Source organism: Eubalaena glacialis, chromosome 2, assembly GCF_028564815.1.
Source record: "Eubalaena glacialis isolate mEubGla1 chromosome 2, mEubGla1.1.hap2.+ XY, whole genome shotgun sequence".
In the NCBI taxonomy this organism is placed as follows: Eukaryota; Metazoa; Chordata; class Mammalia; order Artiodactyla; family Balaenidae; genus Eubalaena; species Eubalaena glacialis.
The window spans coordinates 118024802-118050746 of record NC_083717.1 but is presented as its reverse complement, the minus strand read 5'-3'; the positions used below and the strand labels follow the sequence as shown (position 1 = coordinate 118050746).

At 35.1% G+C, this 25945-nt stretch overlaps 1 protein-coding gene across 1 annotated transcript in view; it reads left to right on the top strand.

Annotated features, from left to right (window-relative positions):
- The window catches only part of KATNBL1 (katanin regulatory subunit B1 like 1), a 50389-nt gene extending 31569 nt beyond the window's left edge, over positions 1-18820 (top strand). The window contains exons 2-10 of the mRNA XM_061182293.1: positions 7750-7880; positions 8826-8866; positions 10645-10924; positions 14846-14964; positions 15660-15710; positions 15799-15888; positions 16231-16320; positions 17129-17222; positions 18770-18820. Coding sequence (XP_061038276.1) covers positions 7764-7880; positions 8826-8866; positions 10645-10924; positions 14846-14964; positions 15660-15710; positions 15799-15888; positions 16231-16320; positions 17129-17222; positions 18770-18802 — 915 coding nt within the window. The 5' untranslated portion in view covers positions 7750-7763 and the 3' untranslated portion in view covers positions 18803-18820. The remainder of the gene's footprint in view (positions 1-7749; positions 7881-8825; positions 8867-10644; positions 10925-14845; positions 14965-15659; positions 15711-15798; positions 15889-16230; positions 16321-17128; positions 17223-18769) is intronic.
- Positions 18821-25945: the final 7125 nt, after the last annotated feature.

The following is a 25945-nucleotide window of genomic DNA, read 5'->3' as shown; positions in this document are numbered from 1 at the left end:
TTTAGCCGAAATAAACTTATTTCAGAGTCCAAAAGGAAGACGGATTTGCCTAACTTTAGGAACCCCTGTGTTGGTGACCAGAATATTCTACACTGGTTAAGGAGGACTGGTAAACAGTTTTGAGATCTTGGAATGTAAGGTACTAATGAATTATTTTACTAATTATGTTTTCCATTTCAAATATCTCTGAGTCTATGATTATGTCAGCTGATTAACTTACATAGTAGCAAAACAAAGTGACAATAAAAAAATTAGTTATGCTAATTTAATAACAAATTACAACTATGTGCCTTTTGATATGAAATCATAAAATTAATTATTCTTGGTGTTTTCATTTACTTTTCTTCTTTTTTCTTTATTTTTCAAACTTATAAACTTACAAGCATAGTGCATTTTAACAGAGGAATTTTGCTATTTCTTGCCAATTTCAAATTATAACTTCCAGCCTTGTCAGTTTTTGCTTCATGTATTTTTTCACCTGTGTTGTTTGGTGTGTACATATTTAAGATTGCTATGTTTTCTTGATGGTTTGGCCCTTTTATTTTTATTTTTTATTTTTTTATAAATTTATTTTATTTATTTATTTTTGGCTGCGTTGGGTCTTCGTCACTGCACATGGGCTTTCTCTAGTTGCAGTGAGCGGGGGCTACTCTTTGTTGCGGCACGCGGGCTTCTCGTTGCAGTAGCTTCTCATTGTGGAGCACGGGCTGTAGGTGTGCAGGCTTCAGTAGTTGTGGCACGAGGTCTTAGTAGTTGTGGCTCGTGGGCTCTAGAGTGCAGGCTCAGTAGTTGTGGTGCAGGGGCTTAGTTGCTCCGCAGCATGTGGGATCTTCCCAGACCAGGGCTCAAACCCGTGTCCCCTGCATTGGCAGGCGGATTCTTAACCACTCCGCCACCAGGGAAGTCCTGGCTCTTTTAAATTAATATTTGCATGATACATCTTTTTCTTCCTTTTACTACTTTCTCTTTTCCCCTGTGATGAGACCTTTTAAAGATCTATTAAGATCTTTCTTCTATGTTCTACTTTCCTTTATCATTATATTTGAAATGAATTTCTTATAGACAGCATATTGTTAGGTCATGTTTCTTAATCTACTCTGCTAATCTCTGGTTGGTTTTTTTTTTTTTAAAGACCTCAGACATTTTTTTTTTTTTTTTTTTAAAGATTTATTGATTGATTGATTGATTGCTATGTTGGGTCTTCGTTTCTGTGCTAGGGCTCTCTCCAGTTGCGGCAAGCGGGGGCCACTCTTCATCGCGGTGCGTGGGCCTCTCACCATCGCGGCCTCTCTTGTTGCGGAGCACAGGCTCCAGACGCGCAGGCTCAGTAGCTGTGGCTCACGGGCCTAGCCGCTCCGGGGCATGTGGGATCCTCCCAGACCAGGACTCGAACCCGTGTCCCCTGCACCGGCAGGCAGACAGACTCTGAACCACTGCGCCACCAGGGAAGCCCCAATCTCTGGTTTTTAACTGATACGTTTAGACCATTCATATATAATGGAATTATTGATATGTTTCTGCCATTTTATTTTTTGTTTCTGTTCTCTCCATTTTTTTGTTTCTCTATTTTCTTTTTTTTTGCCTTCCTATGAGTTATTTGAACACATTTTAAACATTACATCTCAATTTATCTATAGTAAGTTTTTAGTATGTTTCTTAATAAAACAGTAGCAGTAGCTTCTAGCAATGGTTCTAGGTATTATGTTACACATCTATAATTTATCACAGTCTACTGATGGCATCATTTTACAAGTTTGAGTAAAGTGTGGAAACTTTACCTCCCTTTATGTCCCTTTGCCCTTCCCCACTTACAACATAGTTGTCTTAAACATTCTTCTACATATATTTTGAACCACATCAGATAGTGTTATAATTTTTGCTTCAAACATCAAACATAATTTACCTTATAGTTTTCTTTTTGTCTCCTTGATGTTCTAAGATTCCTTCTTTAATTTCCTTTTATTTGAGAATGTCTTGGTTTCTCCTTCATTCTGAAGGATATTTCCTCCACATAGGAGATTCTGGGCTGACAATTCTTTTCTTTTGCCACTTGAAACATGTGCCACTGCCTTGTGACTCTCCCTCAGTTCTCTCCATCTCCCCTCTAATGAGCCCCAGGTATTATAAATCAATTTCATTTATGTAACGACTTCTCTCTTCAGTCTGTTAACCCGCTCCAATTGTTGTCGTGTACTCCTGGTGCACAGCCTTTATCCTGGGATCTTTGTTCATAACCATCATGGGAATTCCCTTCTCATTTCTCCTGTTGGCTCTCCATTTCTTGTATTTCTCATTTTTATTATTTCTCAGATTGCTGCAGGAAGAAATTTTTTTGGAACTTTGAATTTCTGAAGATTTTTTTTCCTACACTTGCACTCAGGTGGTGAGTAGTCTGGATATAAAATTTCAGGTTTCCTAAGAATTTTGAAGGCATTGTTCTGTGCCTTTATTATTTGTATGTGACTTGGTTTGGATTTTAGGGGGGTTTTGTTTATTTGTTTATTGTGTGTTTTCACCTTCTCTGGTTTCTCTGGTGCTCTGAAATGTGACGATGTGCCTTGTCGGTCTATTCTCATCTGCAATGCTGACCCTCAATGTGCCCTTTCAATTTGGGAATTCATGTCCTTCAACTGTGAACAGTTTTCAATTATTTCTTTGATTTCCTCTTTGCTTTCTTCTGTACTCTTTCTGAAATTCTGTTTATTTGAATGTTGGTCTGTGTAAACCAATCCAGGTTCTTTTAAAAAATCTTTTTACCCTACATTCTAGGAGATACCCTCAACTTTCTTTTCCAACTTCTATTGAGTTTTTCTGCTATCTTATTACATCCTATTTTTAATTTCCAAGAGTCTTTGGCAGTTTGTTTTTTCTCATTTGTGTTTCGTGGATGCAATTTGTTCTTATCTCTTGAGGATTTTTTGAAAGTTGAGTTTATTGAGATGTTTACATGCAAAAAAAATAAAAATTTATACTATTAGAGTTTTGACAGGTAACTACTACCATAATCAAGATATAAAAAGTTCTTTCGGGACTTTGACCATCACTGATATCAGTATTTTTAGGAGTGAGTGTGTGTGTGTGTGTGTGTGTGTGTGTGTGTGTGTGTGTGTGTTTTTCCTCTGGGACTGATCAGAGTTCCCAAAGAAGCATCTTCTGTACTCTTCCCCTGGAGTATTTAAGCCTGGCTGCAAGCCTCTGTGAGGCATGTGGTATAAAGAAGGTTAGAGGTCTTAACATTTAGTATGTAAACTTTCACTTGATCGCCCTGTTTAGAATATGTTCCTCTCACCCTCATTTGTGCCTGATGTTTCCCATCCCAAGGACTCTGTTTTAGATTTTCCATACAATAAAACTCCAGTTTTTTACTGAAATGGGAAAGGGGATCTGGGACTCTTAACTGTGTCTTAAATGGATATTCATTCATTGTACTTGTTCTTAAGCCCACCTTTATCCCACTTTTTGAGGTCCTCAGTATTGCCAATTTCTGAACCTTTGGGGGATTCTGCTTTTCACCTTTCCTCACTGATGCTTTTGGATTTCGCTTTCTTAGATCTGCTAAGTCATTTATCACTTATGCTTTGCAGTTTCCAAAATGTTGTTGCCATTGCCTCATCTTCTATTCTTTGCCCTTATGGGGTTTATGCCTTTAAAATCTTCTTTACTGTCATTGTAATAGGGTTTCAGGGAAAGGTAAAAATAATTGCATGTGTTTAGTCCATTATCTTTAACTAAAAGTCCCCCTTTCTTTCAAAAACAAAACAAACAAACAAAAAAGCTTACCTTGTGGACAAGACCCTTTCTGATCTAGCTTCTGCCTATCTCTCCAGCCTCATTTCTCACTCTGCTGCCGCACACCCCCAGCCTAAGCTCTAGTCACATGCATCTACTTAACAGATTGCCAAACAAATCATGTTGCTTCATGCCTTTCAGTTCTACACATGCTATTTTCTCAGTGTGCTATTTGCCCTAGAAGACTTTCCTCAGTGGAGATTTGCTGACTTGCATGGGTGCCCCTCTGTCAGAGTGCTTATTGTATTACTGTAATTATTTATTTACTTTTTTAAAAGTCTCATCCTAGAGGTTTCATAACCTGGGGGCACAAGTGGATGGGCTGTCCGTGAATTAGCCGCAAGAAATCGTAAAATACCCTGAAATTGATTGCAGAATTTCCTGTGTTCGTGTATATTTTTGGAAAATTCTCTAAGACAGATTTTTTTTTTTTACTAAGAATGTGTATCAGAAAAACCTGTGGGGAGGGGCAGGGAGGGAGAGGGATGGACTGGGAGTTTGGGGTTGGTAGATACAAACTATTACATTTAGAATGGATAAACCACAAGGTCCTACTGTATAGCACAGGGAACTATACTCAATATCCTATGATAAGCCATAATGGAAAAGAATAGTAAAAAAGAATGTCTCTATGTGTGTAACTGATCAGTTTGCTGCACAGTAGAGATTGCCACAACATGGTAAATCAACTGTACTTCAATAAAAAATTTTTTTAAATGATAGAAATACCTGTGGGGCTTTCTAAAAATATAATTGCTTTGGGCTTTTTTCCTGATACCTGCTGAGTTATAGTCTGAAATTAGGGCCCAGAAAGATGTATTTTCAAAAAGCTTCCTAAATGATTCTTTAGAACAGGATCTCTGTCCGCCATCTACATTAACTCCAGGGCCTGGCATATAAAGAATGCTCAATAAATGTTTAAAACAAGAATGAGGGAGAAACTTGGGTTTCAGGGCATGACCTGAAATAAATTTGCTATGTGAAACCTGAGTGCAAGTGGGAAAGTCACTAATATCCTCTGTTACATTAATGAAGTCACAGCATCTATTTTCTGCCCTTTGGATATAATTGGAGGAACAAAAGAATGTGGGTTATATTTTTCAAAGATGGAAGAAAGTTTTGGAGAGCTAGCTGCACGAATGAAAGAAAAATTTAAAGGTTGGGCATAAAACAAGTCAGATATATATAGTTTGATTTTGGTTCCCCTGGCTGCTTATGGTTGTATATGACCCAGTGATTTGATTCCAAAAATTTAGGCTTCCGTGCATTCAAATCTCAAGATACCACTACTATTAGACCTGATTTCATAAACTTTAATAATATATGGCTAGTGATATGGAAAATGGGGAGATTGACATGTTGTGTTGGCAAAAAGTACATGCCATATTATTGTAACTGGTTGCAACTTAAGAATGAGAACAGAAAGAACTTTACTGGAATCCCCTGCCTTGTGCTTCCTCTATGTTTAAGGCTTTTAAAAAATGTATAACTTAGAACTATATTCATACCTCAGAGATATTGGAGGTTTGGTTTCAGACCACCGTAATAAAGCAAGTCACACAAATTTTTTGGTTTCCCATTGCATATAAAAGTTATGTTTACACTATACTATATGTAGTTTATTAGGTGTGCAGTAGCGTTATGTTTAAAAAAAGTACATACCTTAATTTAAAAATACTTTATTGCTAAAAATTGCTAGCCATCATCTGAGCCTTCAACAAGTCGTAATCTTTTTGCTGATGGAAGGTCTTGCCTCAGTGTCGATGGCTGCTGACTGATCAGGGTGGTGGTTGCTGAAGTTGGGGTGGCTATGGCAGTTTCTTAAAATAAGACAGTGAAGTTTGCTGCATCAATTGACTCTTCCTTTCACAGATGATTTCTCTGTAGCCTGCAGTGCTGTTTGATACCACTTTACCCACTGCAGAACTTCTTTCAAAATTGGAGTCAATCCTCTCAAACCCTGCCGCTGCTTTATCAACTGAGTTTGGCAATATTCTATATAAATTCTTTCCCGTCATTTCAACAGTTTTCACAGCATCTTCACCAGGAGTAGATTCCATCTCAAGAACGCATCTTCTTTGCTCATCCAGAAAAAGCAGCTCCTCATCTGTTAAAGTTTCATCATGAAATTGCAGCAATTCAGTCACATCTTCCAGCTCCACTTCTAATTCCAGTCCTCTTGCTATTTCTACCACATCTGCAGTTACTTCCTCCACTGAAGTCTTGAACTCCTCAAAGTCATCCATTAGGGTTGGAATCAACTCTTCCAAAATCCTGTTAATGTTGATATTTTGACCTTTTCCCATGAGTCACAAATGTTTGTAATGACATCTAGAATGTTGAATCTGTTCCAGAAGTTTTTCAGTTTACTCTGCTATAGCCTTACAAAATATATTTCGTAAGTAATAAGACTTGAAAGTCAAAATTACTCCTTGATCCATGGGCTGAAGAATGGATGCTCTGTTAGCAGGCATAAAAACAACATGAATCTCATTGTACATCTTCATCAGAGCTCTTGGGTGACCAGGTGCATTGTGAATGAGCAGTAATATTTTGCAAGGAATGTTTTTTTCTGAGCAGTAGGTCTCAACAGTGGGCTTAAAATCTTCAGTAAACCATATTGTAAACACATATGCTTTCATCCAGGCTTTGTTGTTTCATTTATAGAGTTCAAGTAGAGTTGATTTAGCATAGTTCTTAAGGGCCCTAGGATTTGGGGAATGGTAAGTGATCACTGGCTTCAACTTAAAGTCATCAGCCACATTAGCCCCTAAGAAGAGAGTCAGACTGTCCTTTGAAGCTTTGAAGCCAAGCTTTGACTTCTCTCTTAGCTATGAAAGTCCCAGAAGGCATCTTCTTCCAACAGAAGGCCGTTTCATCTCCATTGAAAATCTGTTGTTCAGTGTAGCCACCTTCATTAATTATCTTAGCTAGATATTGTGGATAACTTGCTACAGCTTCTACATCAGCACTCGCTGCTTCACTTTGTACTTTTATGTTATAGAGATGGTTTCTTTCCTTAAACCTCATGAGTTAACCTCTGTTAGCTTCAAACTTTTCTTCTGCAGCTTCCTTACCTCTCTCAACCTTTATTAAAGAGAGTTAGGGCCTTGCTCTGGAATAGGTTTTGGCTTAAGGGAGTGTTGTGGCTAGTTTGATCTTCAATCCAGATCACTAAAACTTTCACCATGTCGTCAATGAGGCTTTTTCGCTTTACCATTCATGTGTTCACTGGAATGGCACTTTTAATTTCCTTCAAGAACTTTTCCTTTGCATTCACAGCTTGCCTAACTGGTGCAAAAGGCCTAGCTTTCAGGCTTCTCGCTTTTGACATGCCTTCCTCACTACGCTTAATCATTTCTAGCTTTTGACTTAAAAGGAGAGACTTGCCACTGTTCCTTTCACTTGAACACTTAGAGGCCATGGTAGGGTTATTCATTGACCTAATTTCAATATTGTTGTGTCTTAGGGAATAGGGAGATCCGAGGAGAGGGAGAGCGCGGGGAATAGCCAGTCAGTGGAGCAGTCAGAACACATACATTTATCAATTAAGTTCACCATCTTATGTGGACAAGGCTCAAAAACAACTACAGTAGTAACATCGAAGATCCCTGATCACAAATCGTTATAACAAATATAATAATGGAGAAGTTTGAAATATTGTGAGAATTACCAAAATGTGACACAGACATGAAGTGAACAAATGCTGTTGGAAAAATGGTGCCAATAGACTTGCTTGATGCAGAGTTGCCACAGACTTTCAATTTGTTAAAAAAAAAAAACAAAAAAACACAATATCTGTGAAGTGCAATGAAATGAGGTATGCCCACATGTCCTTTGCTTTACTTGTAAGCCTCTTTTACATAGCGTAGAGCTGTTGTATTTTTATGTGTGTTAAGGAAAGGATCAGGCTCTTTTGCTTTTTGTATTTTCCATTTATTATTTTTATTTTTTGTCTAGGTATTTAAGAGATTATGGCATCTGAAACCCACAATGTTAAAAAACGCAGCTTTTGTAATAATATTGAAGATCATTTCATTGATGTTCCTAGAAAAAGGATCTCTAATTTCACTAATAAGAACATGAAGGAGGTAAGTAAGTCTATGGTTTCTAGGAATGGGTAAGACAGTATCTCAGTCTGTTTGGGCTGCTACCCAAACAGAATACCATAGACTGGGTGGCTCATAAACAACAGAAATTTATTTCTCACAGTTTTGGAGGCTGAGAAGTCCAAGATCAAGGCCCTAGCAGAGTTGGTATCCAGTGAGGGCCCACTTCCTGGTTTATAGATAGCTTTTCTCTACTTCCTCACATGATAGAAGGGGAGAGAGAGAATTCTCTGGGCTCTCTGTTATAAGGACACTAATCTTATTCATGGGGTTTTACTTTTATGACCTAATCACCTCCCGAAAGCCTTACTTCCTAATACCATCACTCTGGGGGTTAGGATTTCAACAGAGGAATTTTGGGGAGACACAGTCATTCAGTTTGACACAATTTAAACTGCTAAGTCTATGGATACTTCTGGTTAAAGTGTTTAAACAATGGGAGGGTGACAGTTCTGCTCAATCTGCCAAAATTAAGTAGAATTAATAAAATAATTGAAATCTGTTTGTATTCCAAAAGCTCTGAAAACTTTTTGGCAGTATATTGTTTTGATACGGTATAATTTGAATATTTTAGTTTAATTTTAGAGGAATCACAGAGATGCTTTTTGTTCACCATTGCAAGGCTTATTAGCACTGATATAATTTCTTAAAAGCATATTAAAATTCAACTCATTTATTTAGCACTCTGTATATATAATATGTGACTAGTAGCGTGGAAACTAGCCAGATGGGTATGTTGCGTTGTTAAAAATACCTACATACAATGTTGTTGTAACTAATGATTGAGAGTACAGCATCAGTACAGTAAAAGCTTTAATCTGAAAAATTTAATAGTTCAATTTCAGACTTGTTGACATTAATCACAAAGTTTACATAGCTTTGTTAAGGAACTTAAATATGATGCAACTATCTACTTTAATTTTTCAGGTTAAGAAATCTCCAAAACAGTTGGCTGCTTACATAACTAGGTAAGAGCTTCTTTAAAGTTTGTGGGAAACAGCAAATACTGAAAGCTGGGTAAGAGTGAAAATAGTGGGGGAAAAAAGTATTGTCTTTTAGTATAATAATATTAATTTATTGTCGAACAACTCCTTTGGGCCAGGCACTGTGCTAAGCATATCAATATTAGATAGGTATCATTACCCCAAACAGTTGATGAGTAAAACTAAAGATTTGTGATTTCTTTAGGATTGTACATCCAGAAGGTGGTAAAAACGGCATTTACTCTCAGATCTGCCGAACTCCAAAGGCGCTTTCTACTAAACCACTGGTTCTCAAAGTGTGTGATCTGTGGACCCTGGAGGTCCCAAAGGCCTTTCAAGGAGTTTGTGAGGTCAAAACTATCTTCATAACAATACTAAGACATTATTTACCTTCTTCATTTCCACTCTCTTACAAGTGTACAGTAGAGTTTTCCAGCGGCTACATGATATTTGATATCGGGCTTCCCTCGTGGCGCAGTGGTTGAGAATCTGCCTGCCAATGCAGGGGACACGGGTTCGAGCCCTGGTCTGGTAAGATCCCACATGCCACGGAGCAACTAGGCCCGTGAGCCACAATTACTGAGCCTGCGCGTCTGGAGCCTGTGCTCCGCAACGGGAGGGGCCGCGATGGTGAGAGGCTCGCGCACCGCAATGAGGAGTGGCCCCCACTTGCTGCAACTAGAGAAAAGCCCTCGCACAGAAACGAAGACCCAACACAGCCATAAATAATAAATAAATAAATTAAAAAAAAAAAAGATATTTGATATCACAATATATGGAATGCAGAAGCAGATATGAGGATCCAGCTGTCTTCTGTTAAACCAGATATTAGAGATTTTGCACAAATGCAAAACAGTGCCATTCTTCTCACTATATTTTTTGTTCATTTGTTTTGGAAAATAAAGAATTTTTAAAAAAATATTCTATGTAGTATGTAATGAGTTTCTCTTTTTCTTTTTCTTTTTTCTTTTTTTTTTTTTCGGCTGTGCTGCAAGGCATGTGGGATCTTAGCTCCCCGACCAGGGATTGAACCCACGCCCTCAGCAGTGGAAGTGTGGAGTCCTAACCACTGGACCGCCAGGGAATTCCCCCGAGTTTATCATCTTTAAAATGAATTAACAAATTTTCTGTTTTAGTTTCTGATTCATCAAACATCAGTAGATATTGCCCACATAAAAAAAATTATTTTGACACCTCAATAATTTTTAAGAGTACAAAGCGTCCTGAGGTCAAAACATTTGAGAACCACTATACTAAACCATGAAATGTGCTCAATAATATTTTATCTTATTCAAACAAATTAAATGTACTTCAGCTTAATTGAAATAAGTGTTTTCTTTTTTTTATATTAAAATATATATTCAGACTTGCCTGATTCAAATTAAAATATTCAAACTTGCTCACTTATTGTGTCACTTTGTTAGAAAAAGATTAGGTGACTAGAAATTGTTAAAATTTTCATACTCCCTGAATGCCCTGTAACATTTCATTTTAAAAGTATCTAGTTATTATGCCTCTTCATTTTTTTTTTTTTCCTTTTGGTATAAAGTACCATCCTTTTCATTGTTTTCCAGATGGTTTGTAATTTCCCTTTTGTTTTCCTCTTCAATCTAAGAGTTAAGATTTTAAAAAATTATTCTGCATACTTCTAATTTTAGTGGATTGTGATCACAAAATGTGGCCTACTAAATCTTTCTCTTTAAAAACTTTTAAAGGTTTTCATATGGTTCTTTTTCATTTAAGAAAATCAATTCTTTTTACAGAACAGTTGGACAAGCTGTGAAAAGCCCAGATAAACTACGTAAGGTGATCTATCACAGAAAGAAAGTTCATCATCCTTTTCAAAATCCTTGCCACAGAAAAAAGCAGTCCCCCAACAGTGGGGGCTGTGACATGGCAAATAAAGAGAATGAGCTGGCTTGTGCAGGCCGCCTCCCTGAGCAAGTGCGGCAGGGTAGTCGACCATATCTGGTTAGCCCCAGTGATTCTGGTTCTTCACAGACAGAAAGCCCATCATCAAAATATAGTGGGTTTTTTTCTGAGGTAAGTCATTTATATAAGCTTAACTTTATTCCTGTTTTAATACTGGCTTTTTCCTTTGCCGTAGTCTACTAGCAAAACAGTTCACTGCTGATTGAATTCAGACTATTTGAGAGACTGTAGCTCCCTGAGACAATTTTCTGGATTAACTAAATTTGAATCAGTTGTTTATTCCTTTTCCAAGTTAGTGATATCTGAGATGGAATGAAATGATTAACAAGCTGCTGTAAATATCCAGAATGGAAAGTTGGCCAGTAGAGACTTAAAGAAAGGGAAAAGAAGAAATCTTGCCTAACAAGTGGACCACGAAAGCCAGTTATCCAGGCACATTTTGCTGGGCTCTCAAAATTGCCATTGGAAAGTTTTTTAAGGCAAACCTGCTTAGTTTTGCTGTTCTTCTGGCTCAGGCAAAGTTAGTTGTTTGAACAGGTTCACGGGAATTGTTTTGGGTGATAGAAATGTTCTAAAACTGGACTGTGATGATGGTTGCACAACTTCATAAATTTATTAAAAATCATTGAATTACATACTTTAAATGTGTGTGAGTTTTATGGTATGTAAATTATACCTCAGGAAAACCATTTTTTTTAATGGTTATTTGAAAGAATGGTTTGTTAAAATTTATAAACACGACGAGTTTACAATAATAATTATTACATGTTTATTGTATATGTTATAGAAAATAAATCCAAAGGAAAAAATTATCCATAATTTCAACATTTGTAAATAACAGTATTAAATTTTTGATGTGTCTTTTTTTCTTCATATTATATTGTTTGATAATTTGATTTTTGTGTTTAATAAATTTGAATATTTTTCCATGTAATTAAATAACACTTCTACAATTTTTTCCCTTCCAGTTTTATTGAGACATAATTGACATACAGCATTTTAAAAGTTTAAAGTATACACATAATGATTTGACTTAACTACATCATGAAATGATTACCACATTAAGTTTAGTGAACATCCATCATCTATAGATACAAAATTTTAAAAATGGAAAAAAATTTTTTTCCTTGTGATGAGACCTCTTAGGATTTACTCTCTTAACAGCTTTTATATATGAAATACAGCAGTGTTAATTATATTTACCAAGTTGTACATTACATCCCTAGTGCTTATTTATCTTATAGCTAGAAGTTTGTACCTTTTGACTGTCTTCCTCCAATTTCCCCTCAGCCACGCCCCACCTCTGGTAACCACAAATCTGATCTCTTTTTTTGTGAGTTTGTTTATTTGTTTGTTTTGATGTATAATAGACCTACAACACTATGTTAGTTCCTGGTGCACAGTGTAGTGATTTGATATTTCTGTACATTTCAAAATGATCACCACAATAAGTCTAGTTACCATCTGTCACCATACAAAGATATTATATAATTAATGGGTACATAACATTACATTGCTTAAATTTACCTTAATTTCTTTAACTATGACTTGGTAAACTTAGTATTGTTTCTATCTGGCATGACAGTTTGAAAAGCATTTTCTGTGGCATACAAGCAAAAAAAAAATCTTTTTATATTAAAATGGTCATAAGTATGTAGATGAATGAAAATGAGCATCATATGCAGGATAATAATTACAAGTAAATAATACAAAAGACAGGTAGAAAACAAAGTGTTATTAACTAAAACCATAATGAAATGATGCAAAGATTCCATTTGCCAGTGGAAGTGTTCCTGTGTAAATAAGATCCTGGGGGAGTTCCCTGGTGGTCCAGTGGTTAGGACTTGGCGCTTTCACTGCCGTGGGACTAGGTTCGATCCCTGGTCAGGGAGCTAAGATCCCGAAAGCTGCTCAGAGAGGCCAAAAGAAAATACCCTGGAGTAATAGAAAGTTAGTAATGCTGGGAGAGGTGAAGGAAGTGTGTATGGTATCTGTGAGAAAAGAGGGAGCAAGGAGAATTTAATAGTGAATTTTATGAGCCCTGGAGAATAGGATACCTACAAGTACCTAAACCTTAGTGTTACAGAGGATCACTATCATACTAAGTCATTCACAAATATTTATTGATGGCTCCTTGCTGTGCCGTGCATTCTGCAGGCTCTGAGAAATGGATTGGTGGGTGAAAAACAGACACTACCCCTACTTTCATGTAGTTATGGAAGTGATGAGGCTGACACAGATCAGAAAATCAAAGAAACTACATACCCTGAAGGAAAAGAACATGTGACTATATAATCCAGAAATCTGGCCTAGATTGGGACCTAGGTTGGTTCTTCAGTTGAACTGAGGGAATAAACATGCTCAGTGAAAATGCCTTAAAGCTGCAGTTTCACATTTGTTTAGTGCCGCAGTGTGGCATTTTTTCCAGGGCTTCCTTTAACCTTGCTCCCATTTCACTACTTTTCACAAACCTGCATTAACCTCACACTTAACTAATGGGTTTATTGATTGTTCTTTTGTTGTTTCAGATGTTTTTTCCTGATTGACTAGTGCCTGCTCTAAAAACCTAAATTTAAAAGTGATGCTATATTATTTTGTCAAAGTTCAAATATACATAACCTTTTCACCCGACAGTTGCACTCCTAGGTATATACCCAGAGAATTGAAAACATAAGTCCACACAGATATTTATGAACAGATGCTTATAACATTTTATAATAGCCAAAAGTGGAAACAATCCAAATGTCCATCAACAGACTATGGGTAAATAAAGTGTCATATTCCATACAATAGAATATTATTTGGTCATTAAAAAGGAGTAAAACACCAATATATGCTACATGGTATATAAATCTTGATCTTTCACACATCATGCTTTGTGAAAGAAGCCACACACAAAAAAAGGTCACATATTGTATGATTCAATTTATGTGAACCGTCCAAATTAGGTAAAGTCACAGGGACAGAAAGTAGATTAATGGTTGTGAGGAGCTGGAGAGAGGGGAGAATGGAGTCCAGGGTTTCTTTTGGGAGTGACGAAAATGTTGTAAAATTCATTATGGTGGTGCTCGCACAACTCTGTGAATGTATATACTAAAAATTACTGAATTGTACATTCAAAATGGGTATGTGAATTATATCAATCTGTTATTGAAAAAAATTGGATCTCGCTGTTCCAGTTCTAAAATTAATCCTACAGAAGGTTTTGTACAAGTGCACATGTTTATATACATAAGGATGTTCATTGATGCACAGTTTTAATAGGGAAAAACCAGAATCAATCTAAAATTATGGTACATAAAGACTGGAGAATATGTAATTGTTTTTTAAAAATGAGACTGATCTATGTTTTGACATTGAAAAATCTTCATAATGTGTGTGAAAAAACAAGGTTTTCAAAAATACAGATATTAGAATATTTTAATTTTATATCTACCTAATTTGTCTCTGTCTAGAAAGTGGCTTGAAAGATACTTACCAGTCTGTTAACTGTGATTACTCCTGAGGAATGTTAGTTGTTTTTGTGGGCAAGTAGAGAATATTCACTTTCTATTTTATAAAGTTTTGTGCTACTTGAACTTTTTACAACAGGAATATATTACCTTAATTATACAGAAAAAAATGAATGAATGAATTTAAATACTTGTCACAAAACTCAATTTCTGTGGTTCCCTACTCATGCTATTCAGTTGGTAATGACTAGCCTATATGTTTACCTTTTTATTTAATACACATTATAAATTAAATCCTAGGTTTGTAGGTGAGTAAAAATAATTTATTCTATGAACTATTGAGATTTAAAAGGAAAATGGTAGCAAATAAGAAAAAGTATTGATAAAAAATAAACAGGTCCTAAATTTATTCAAATCATTTGTTTACTGTGTTCACTGCAATATTCCTTTTTGTGGGCCAGTAAAAGGAGTCATCTTTGCCTAATTTTAAAATATGTCTACCAGAATAATTTAATTGAAAAAAATGGTTTCATGTCATATCTCAATGTGCTTTTTAACAAATTAGATTCCTGCCTTTCAGGTTTCTCAGGACCATGAAACAATGACACAGGTTTTGTTCAGCAGGAATTTGAGATTGAATGTAGCTTTAACTTTCTGGAGAAAGAGAAGTATAAGTGAACTTGTAGCTTATTTGGTGAGGTAAGTGTGACCCTTTATGGTTTTGTTCAGTAAAAGTAATTTCCAATGTATTATCTAGAAGTGCCTCTTCTTTTTTATGTTATACTGGCTAAAATTTTGAACTTCCTATGTTTAGCCTCAATAGTAGCAGTATGGTTTAAATTACATTTATCTTCAGTCTAAGAGTCCAAAATACAGAAAACCATCTGTTTTATCAGATTGAACAAAGCTGTTACCTTCTCTGATTAAGATTCTTATCTATAAAACTAAGAGATACCATTATACCATTTAACCAACCTTTTAAAAATCCCCTTTGAGTGAAAATTTTAACTATTACCTTCCTCACTGTATTTAAGTCTCCTCACATGTTACCTTGGTGAGGCCTTCCTTGACTACCTTATTTAAAAATACGTATTTCTTCATTCCCTATCCTTCTTTCCCATTTTATTTTTCTCCATAGCCCTTACCACCATCAACATGCTTTATATATTTCACTTGTTTATTGTCTGTCCCTGCCCTCTCCACGTCCTCCCACACTCACACACATATTGAAATACAAGCCCTATTTCTTTGTTCACTGCTGTATCCCTAACACCTGACTCATCATAGACACTCAGATCATTTGTTGAATGAGTAAATTTCTCAAAAGCAGTGTGAAGGTTATAATATGAAAATAAATAAGGAAATCAGCTATCTAAGCAATTTTGTTCCCACAGGATAGAAGACCTTGGAGTTGTGGTGGATTGCCTTCCTGTGCTCACCAATAGGTATAAAGAATATTTTTCAGAAAAAAGTACATTTAAAGAAGGACAAATTGTGACCTGTTCATAATTTTATAACTTAGTATTTATTTAGTTTACAGGAGGAAAAACAATACATCTCACTTGGCTGCTGTGTAGACTTGTTGCCTCTAGTAAAGTCACTACTTAAAAGCAAATTTGAAGAGTAAGTGCTAATCTGAATCTCAATTCATTTTTCTCTTCAGCATCCTTGATTTTGTGCCTTATAAGTGCATAGTGGTAGACTGAGCTCCATGAGACATACATGGTTTCTGTTTTCCAGGAGCTTATAGTCCAATTAGAAAAAGAATATGGAATGACTAAAGAACGATTATAAAACTGTCTATAAACATGTTACAGAAAGTATAGTTTTGTGAAAGTAGTGAAATAAATTTTTTAAAAGGGAAAGATAAGTGTGTATGTGTTTTTTGAGGGGGGTAGAGTGTCATCTTTTCTAAAGGCTTCTTGGATGAAAACACTTGAATTTTGTAACGAAATGTCATTTCAGATATATAATAGTTGGTTTAAACTGGCTTCAAGCAGTCATAAAAAGGTGGTGGTCAGAACTATCATCCAAAACAGAAATTATAAATGATGGGTGAGTATACCTTTAAACTCATACTAATAAAGTTTTTTTTCAGGAAAAGCAGCTTGATTAAGCTAGGTGAGAATTTTATTTCATGATTATCAGTATATAATACTTATTCTCTTCATTTTCAGAGAAATATTAAATTGGGATACTGTTCATATGTGAAAAGTTGAATTCCAGAGCCCAGTAACCCCCTGTATATATTGTTCTGGCAGAATCCTACCCTTCATTTTGGGAGGCAAAAGCACAGCAGTGGTTTAACCCTTATATCCATTAGAAAGGAGTGAGAAAGAGAAAAAGAGATGGCTTTTAGTGGAATAAGATTGAGGCACAGGAATGGAGTCATCCTGCAGGGTCCTTTGGCTCCCAGACATTAACATGAGAATCCAGTGTGGATAATTACACTTCTAAAAACTGTATTATAATCATAATTTGAGTATTGCCTTGATGTGAAAATGTGTGGGTATTCTACCAAATGAGCCAGATTATCATGAAGCTACAAAAAAAAAATCTCCCAACAGTTTCCTTTAAATCCATAATTTGCTTTCTAGCCTCTCAGAATTTTCCCACTTTCCCACTTCATACTCGATTGTCTGAATGTTCCAAATGCCTGTTGTTTTCTTACTTTCTTTAACAACTAAGTAACCTTTAATTTCCATGATTGACATGTACTAGTTTAAAGAGTTGCTTGACTTCAAATGGTATAATTGTATCCTGAAAAATACTTGAAAATTTTAAAGCTGTTTTCATGAAGTGTATTTACTACCAAAGTCCATATCTTACTATATTTGCATTTTTTCTTCTTTTTTTCTCCTAGAAATATTCAGATTTTAAAACAACAGTTAAGTGGATTGTGGGAACAGGAAAACCATCTTACTTTGGTTCCAGGATATACTGGTAATATAGCCAAGGTAATCTATATTTAAGCTTAATTAAAAATTAGACATAATGTAATAGTATTATACATTCATAAACGAACTCTTTCAAATGTCCAATTCAGTACTACTCTAATAACGTCTAAAGTCAATTTCATATTTATAAACGCTTAAGGTCCTCTGGATATGAATATGACTTTGGCAAGGAATACAGGAATTAGTCATTGAATGTGTTTCATATACAGCCACAGAAATAATGTGGTAGTAGGTATTTAATGACCTAGCTCCAATTAGAGAAAATATTTGAAAAAAGGTTAAGAAGGCAACTGAAAAGACAGTGCTACTCAGGAAGCAAGGGGTGAGGAACATAATCAGTTTGGGGGTATTTTTACTTGGCTTTTGCTAATGTCATGCTTTTTTGGGAAAGTTAAATTGCTCAAATCACAGTATGAATTTGACATCGTTCTTTATTGATTTGCTTGTCCCAAAGGAAAAGGTACATTGTTATTTTGGATTTTAATATTTAAACTCCAAAATAGTTTTGTTAGTTAAAATATAACTGCAGGAAAAAAATCACTGTTAAGAAATATTTCCACCCTTGTATTGGGCATACTGCTATCATATAAATGGGTATTCGCCAGAAATATAAGAACTTTCTTTGATTTAAAAAAATACAATATTTATATTTATGTCTTGGACTTACTTATAAAATTCTTCTTGGAATACCTTCATGAAAGGAAGCATAATGATGTCAATATGAGGATTTATGTCTTGGACTTATAAAATTCTTCTTGAAATACCTTCATGAGAGGAAGCATAATGATGTATCAAGCAAGTGTGTTACCACTGTGTATAATTTTACTGTGTAGAATTCTTAATGATGAAAATGTTATGAACGGAAATCAATTTCCTGAAGTTTTTTTATTGTTATAATTTTAATTGTTGTTCTTTTGATAATAGGAGGGAAAATGAAGTAAAAGTTGATAGAAAATAGAATACGTGATATATCACCTTGTTCTGGAAGTGCCTTGTCTTCTTAGTAGTAGAACTGAAAAATTGTTTCCTTAGAAATTTGCTTTCAATTGTAATTTTTTATAAAGGGAGAAGCTTTATTGTGAACATAACCTTAAGATACTGTATTTATTATTACAAACAATATTGAGTGATTAAAAGATCTATGAAGTTCCTTAACCTATGATAAAACCTCTTTTACAATATTAAACCCTCAATGCAATTTTTTGAGGGTAGAAATCAGAACGGCTATCCTCAAGCTGGTCTAGAGTTTATATAGCACTGAAGGAGTTGCTGTGAATGATGTAATGATCTTGCTTAGCTATAAAAGCAGAGTTGTTTGATCACAGAGACTAAAACATTCACTAAGCACTTTGCAAACACTTATTGAGCACATGCTGTGTGCTACAAAAGTGCAGATAAAATGTTGAGTAAGACAAATCTTTTGCCCTCAAAAGGTCACAAAGGGAAACAGGCAAAGCTAGTGACCAAAAGGGAGAAGAAAATGGGGTGTGTGTATGTGTTGTATTTACAGTGCTGGCTAACGAAATGTTTTTGTTTTATTCTCTAAGGATGTAGATGCTTATTTATTACAGTTGCATTGAGAGACTTCATCTACTAAATAGCATTTGGTTATTCAAAACATCCCTGGACTATATGATTTCCCAAAAAAATGTCTCAACTGAGAACTGTGAACTGTGGAAGAAATCAAAACCATTTTTTCCTTTAAAAAGCCACATAATGAAACCACTAATGAAACGCTAAGGATCTACTTCACATTGAAGTGGAAAAATATCCAAAAGGAGCAGCTTCAACTTCAATGAGGTGAAAGTGCACTATGAAGATTGTTCACCTTTGCTGCAGTTTGGGATTTATATGGTTATTTGGTAACATTGTTTAAGAACTACTGGGTCTTAATGCAATCCTGCATAAGAATATAATTTATACTATGTGAAAAATAAGACAGGACTTATTACTAGGAACTATAAAGACCAATCATCATTTTTTTTTTTAAGATTGTGTTTTATAAGAAAACACTTAAATGTGTGCAGCTACTATTTTCTTATGTTGGAAAGACTTTGAAAGTTTAAACCATCATAGCAAATAATCAATACTAAAAGTTTTTTGTTCACACTGAGATACTGTGTATGCAGAATGCCTTAATTATTAATAAGCCAATGTGTATGATACCAATATCTGGTTAAGAAAATTAAAACCAACCATGCTTCTGGCATGATAAAATCATGGAATTAAATCAGGGGTTTCCATTCATGTAGAATGTTGTTGTTAAAACTTATTCCACACCATTCTTAAAACTTGAGAGTATTTTTAGTATCTCTGATTTTTTTTTTTTTGCCAGAATCATGTCATGTGTGTATGTGTTATTCCCATACATAAGAAAAAGGTGAATATGTATTTGTATGAATGCTTAACTGGAAATGTCCATGGAGTTGGCTAATTTATATTCACTTTTTATTGTATATAGATTTCTAATATTTTCAGTTCTGTATCATTTAAGTTTTCTTCATCTGAGTAAATTCACTAAATATTTCTATTTTTTGCTTTTTTAAATTCTGATTTTATATGAATTCTGATTTTTTTCACTACATATGTTTAAAGAATTGCATACAATGCTTTAGAATTGTTTACACTTAGTGCTGACCTTGTATTTTAAATTCCAACACTTTACTACCTCCTCCAAAGGTTGGTATGAAATGCCAGCAGACTGTATGAGGTCTTTTTTTTTTTAATACCACTCTTAGTATCAGTGAATGTCTTAACATTCTGGAATGTCTTAACAGCTGTATGCATTATCTTGAAAGTGGCTGGGGTTAAATGCCACTCTTGGTGGTTCATACATCATCTCATCTTTAATAAGCCTGAGAGGCGTCTGAGCAAAGATTTTGAGTAATTGAATTTCTGTGCAGTAATCCTTCAAGCACTTGAATGTAAATCTTTAGCGTTTATCCAATTAGCCACTACTGATATGAATCCAAAACAAGCATCTTTCTTGCTTTAAAAAATGTTATTTTTTCACTGAGTTCTATTTTTGTGTAGCTATATTTTGTATAGCTATTTATTCCTTACAGTGAACATCAATTGTAGTAACTGGTTATTCTCTAAAGTTTTTAGATTAGAATAATTTCAGATTACTGCACTTCTGAGTTTTGAGAGTTGAGTTATTTAAGAAGTCATTTTTCAGGAGATGGGAATTTGAATTGTAAACCTGCATCATCTCTGTGAAACCTTAAGATCATGAAATACAACCCTTCTTTGTTCCTATTCCTTTTAGTTTGCACTCTCTTATCTAACAGTTTCAACCAGTCAACGCAGTTGGTGCATGGTGCTAATGAGGCTAAGGACAAGAGTTCAATCCTTTTAGGTGTTTGTTAACTGTACTCACATACACAGAACTATTCATGGCTACAGATTGCACCTTCTCTTAGGTGTCCATCTCACAGATTCACTCTTGGTCACAAGGAAGATGGTGTGTATAGCATAACACAAACCCTTCACCTCAAATGGAAAGATAACTCAAATAATTGGCACATGGGATACTATAGACTTTAATCTAATATTTAAAATAATATTAAAAATAATGTAATATCTAAAATTCTGTGTCAATATAGTTTTCTCTGGGTAAGATCAATGACTAAACATTGTCCTCTGAAAATCAAACTTAATCAAACTTCAGTAAAAATTAGGTACAAATACAAATGAAACATATTAAAAAAAAAAAGTATTATCCTGTTAATGCTGAGTTTGGGTTTGTTAAAGAATAGTAGATAATACTTCATTTTTACATACTCAGAGCCATATAAGGCAGCAGTCTTTAGCTCACAAATATTATTCAGTGGCACACACTCCCAATTTCTGTTCTTGGCCTTTGCAGTTTACCTTAGTACCTACCTCTCTCAGTTACTGAGTTATGATTAGTATTAGGTGATTTTAAGATTCTTGGATAAAAGATGTTGGATAAGTAAATATTGTTGAACTCTTATGTTGTTATCAAGCCCTTCTCATGCTGTTTAATTAGAACAGTGTTGATCTCCAGAAAGAGCCAAAGAAAGTGTTTACAAAGTATTTTGGCTGTTGTATTGACCTAGATTAGGACAATTGCTGTCTGTCATCGCTCTTTTGTTGCTGTGTTGCTAAGCAGTATAACTGAAGGACTACCCAAGGTCTCTATGCCTTTCTACCTCTTCTACCTTCTTCAGTTTTCTGTTCGTGACTTTCTAACTTTGCAAGTCCAGGGACAGGTAGTTTTTTGAGATGGTAGAGGGTTATAATCAAGTAATTTGCTTCTTCTAGGGATAAAGTAAATGGTTTTATAATGAGTGTTCAGAATAAAAGTTAAAAGTTAGGAGGCAAGCCTTATCAGATGGTTTTATCTTTTGGCAGTAATTTCAAAAGTAATTGACATACATTATTTACATGAATGCTGAGGTGTGAGAATTTGGATATAAATATCTATATCTACTTTGAGGGATCATTAATATCAGCACTGAACTCTAAGGGCTACTGAGGAAGTAAATCCTAATGCCCCTAAACATACTTGGTACATGTCATGTCCTAACCTTAAAAATGCTTGTGTGGGTTCAAAGCTATATATCTGGACTTTGAAATAGTTTTCTCAAACTTAGAACATTTCTATATTTGGCAAGTTGTTGATATAATTACTATCAATGGAAAACTAATTTGAGTAATGATTATTAGCTATTAAATGCTGATAATAGAAATTATATCTAAATGTTTATTTAGTTACTTAAGTTAGTCAAGGAGCTTGAAAAAACAAAATTTAAGTTAATATTTTGGTAGGTCATTCCCAGTTATTTTTCTTCCTATTTAAGAACAAAATGGTAATATCAGTTGCCTCTGTTGATTTAAAGAAAAAAAAATAGAATCACAAGCAGCTGACTCAACTGGAGTGATCTATTTGGATGCACTACTTATCTTTCAACACAGACTTTTATTTTCTAGATTATTTTCAGATGAAAATAGTATTGCTGGACATTTGTTGGTAGGTATTTACTCCTATGTTATTCTTTCTCCCTGAATTTTTAATTCTTCTAGCTATGGAAATTGTCATAGAACTTTGTGACACACTATTCCCCCCTCCTTTTTCATTCTGTAACAGGCACATAGAATAAAAAGTTCATCCTTAAACACTGTATGGTTCTAATTTGTAATATAGCTTGATTGATTCAGTAAGAGCACCAAGTATAACAATAAAAATAAATACTGCATATCGTAAACCCAGTATACTGAGTACATTTTCCAGTGCTGTACTTAATATATAGAATATTGTAGTCATCATAATTTTCTCTGGGTCAGATCATTGACTTAACAGTAAATGCTAAAATCAAACTTCAGTAAAAATTAAGTACAAATACAAATATATACCACAGTATTTTCTCTTATAGACTATAATTAATCATAAAACATGAAAAGACATAGTTACTGTGTACCAGTAGTTCTATGAAAGGGCAGCCCCACAGCTGCCAGTATTTTTTATAGCAATGCTTATTATATATTCTTTGATATACAGAATTACTATTCTCTGAACTACGAAGAAGTTTTCTGTTGGTAGATGCCATGAGTCTAGATAAGGAGTCAGCCCCCAAATGTACTTTGTGTTCAAGTTCTATGCTTTACAGTATTCTGTATTTTCATTCAGATTTAAACCAGGATTTTTTTTTTTCAAAGGTCCTGGACCTGGCCAAGACTGTTGTGACACTATGGATTTATACAAAAGCTCAGAAGAGTTGATCCAACTAGAGTGAGAGTCCTGGGATACACTGAATTGCTACAATTACTAGCTTCTAGAATTACTGTATTGCATTTATTAACCAAACTTGCAACATGGGGCCTGGATTGGAATTAGACTTCACTTTCCAGAAGTCAGGAGCAGAATTTGCATCCATTTACTTTTCTACTTTCATTTGAAAAAGAAAGTGAGGGGGAGGAGGAGAAAGAGAGAGAGAAATGTAAAAACTTCATTAGACCACTGCATGAATTAGTTGAACGGGTGAATGAGGACCTGCGTCACCTCTCATTTGCCCTGCAGTAACCCGCTGGTTCCTCTGTGTACACCTGTAGCTTAGGCCCAACGACAGCAAAAGAAATGCAAGTTAACACCTTCCTTTTAGGTAGGTTCCAAAGCTTACAAAAGGTTTAGAAGATGCTTATCTTCCCCTCCTTTGCCATCCAGATTCCTTTCCCCTTGCTTAGAATATAGATGACAAGAAATCAGTGAAGGGGAGAAACCAGTTCACTTTTCAATCTCTTGAAGGCCCCCCCTGCCTCTCCCTTAGACATAGGTATTCTTCAAGGTTCTGTCTTAGGTTCTTTTCTCTTCTCCCTCTACCATTTCCCTGAAAAAAACATTGTTTATTCCCATGGCGTCCTTTATCATCCACATTAATTGTTCTCATTTGGGGGACAGAAGGGAAGTCATTTTTTGACTGATCAAATAGGCATGGATCTTTTTTTTTTTTTTAAGGTTGAGAAAACACTGAATTGTATGTTTTATCATTCTCAAATGTATATCTTGCTCTAAACCCAACTCAGCGCATACACTATATATCCAGTTGCCTACTGGAAGTATCCACTGGGATTATCTTGTAGACATCCTAAATAAAGTGTACCCAGAATTGACCTCATTCTCCACCTCCACTCCCTTGCCCGGAACCTGCCCCCCAACCCCCTCTCCTACCACCACCCAGGGGGATAGAAGTGTTGTGTCTGGGTCTTGGATTTCCATTCTCATTGAGTATTCCTAATATCAACAGTTATCAAGCCACAACCCCATGAGTCATCTTTGAATCATCTCCAAATCGCTCATCACATCCTGTTGGTACAACCCCCTAAATTTCTCTCATCTTGCTGCATCCCTCCACTTCTGCCGTTACTTAGTCTACATTATTCCAGCAGCCTCGGGACTGCCCTCTCTGGCATTCGTCCTGCATCCCTACAACCTATTCTCCGCACATGCTCCCCCAGAATAGTCTATATAGAGCACAAATTTTACCGTGTCACTCCTTAAGGCCACTTAGGAGAGAGTCTAAACAGTATGGTTTACAATCTCGACAGTGCCACCTTTCTCCCTTCTCCTCCCAATGCTCCAGCTAGAATGAACTTGTTTCAGTTTCTGAAAAACATTACACTTCCTCTGCAAGGGTTGTTTGCCTGAACACTCTTCTCCCAAAGTTCACCCATTTATCATGTTCTTAGCCTTCAGGTCTCAGCTTAAACACAGTATTTCTCAGACTTCTCTGAAGCCTCTTCAGCTACTAGGGGTCTCTGCCACAAGTCTTTCACCTCAACCCTGTTTTTAGCTCTGTGTAGTGTATTGTAATTGTTTATCTGTCTTCCCAGGTAGACTGATAGCTTTATGAGGCCAGGGTCTGTGTTCTCTGTCACATCCCCAGTACCTAGCATTTACCTAGCCTACCAGTAGTAGGCATTTAATTCTTAGGAATAAAAATGCAAGGGTGTGGCATCTTTGGGCATACTGTGTGAGGAAGTAATTTAGTAGTCCAAAGCTATTGTGTGATAGCATAGCAGCTAAAAATGAGTAGTTATAGAATCAAAATATCCAATTTTCTTCTCTCGCTTTTTTGTTTTATGAAATTGGTTTATAAATGTTCATGCTGCAACAAAATACAGCCTTAGCTAAAATGTGTTTGATTCTTAAAAGATGTTACATTTATTTCTCTATGGTACGGTTTTACACTCCACACAAGACCCATGCAAGTAAGGACCATCTATAAAGTTCAAAAGGTATTTTCATGTAATGTGTAAAATACATAAATTTTCTTGGAATTGATGTTTTATGTTTCTCTTCTGCTTTTATCTTAAAACAACTGAGAATCGTGAGGTTTTTTTTCTATTAGTGCCTTTTTAAAATTACAATAGTAGTTCATACTTATTTTTGAAAATAGAATAAGAAAAAGAAGAAAATTAAATACCCATAATCTCATCCACCTAGAGAGGAACCACTGTGTCTATCCTTCCAGATTTTAGTCCATATGTATGCATATTTTTAATGCAAATGGATTCATACTCTACATACTGATGTTCGGTATATTGTTTCCTACTTTATATATCCTGGAAAAGCTTGAAGGTAACTGAAAAACTTTTTTGCCTATTAAAGCTATGCGTTAAAAGCTATTAATTTCTTTGGGGAAATTGGAAGAGGTGAAAAAATATTTGAGAATTACTTTTGAAGAATTTTTAGTATAGGATTCTGTTTTGTTTGACCATTGCTAATCATTATATACTTTTTAAAAAATTTTATTTTAGGAAGAGAGCTTATAAGGAAAAAATATAATTTTCTGTATTTTGAAAAGAAACATAGGTTTGTTTAAATGATTCTAAGTATTTTGGAACAAAATTTCAAAATTTCAACTTCTACTGTAGTGTATTTCTCCTAGCCATCAAACTTAATTTTCTGAATAAATAGTAGTTCAGTCCTTATTTATGAAACTGACATAACATTAAGCAGTACTATAAATGTTGAGTCAGTATAGAACTAAGGTTTGATTTTTAAGATTCAGCCCTATCCAAATAAATCAATTCCAAATAACCTGACTCTTAAAACATTTTCGACAAAGAGTCCATCTAATGAGGTGCTTCTAAGTGAATAATTTTCTCTTCTGCCTAAATAATTGTTCGTTAGGTTCTGTATTCTTAAATAAAAAGTAATCATTGCATTCTGTCCAGGAAGAAAATCACTTAATGCTGGA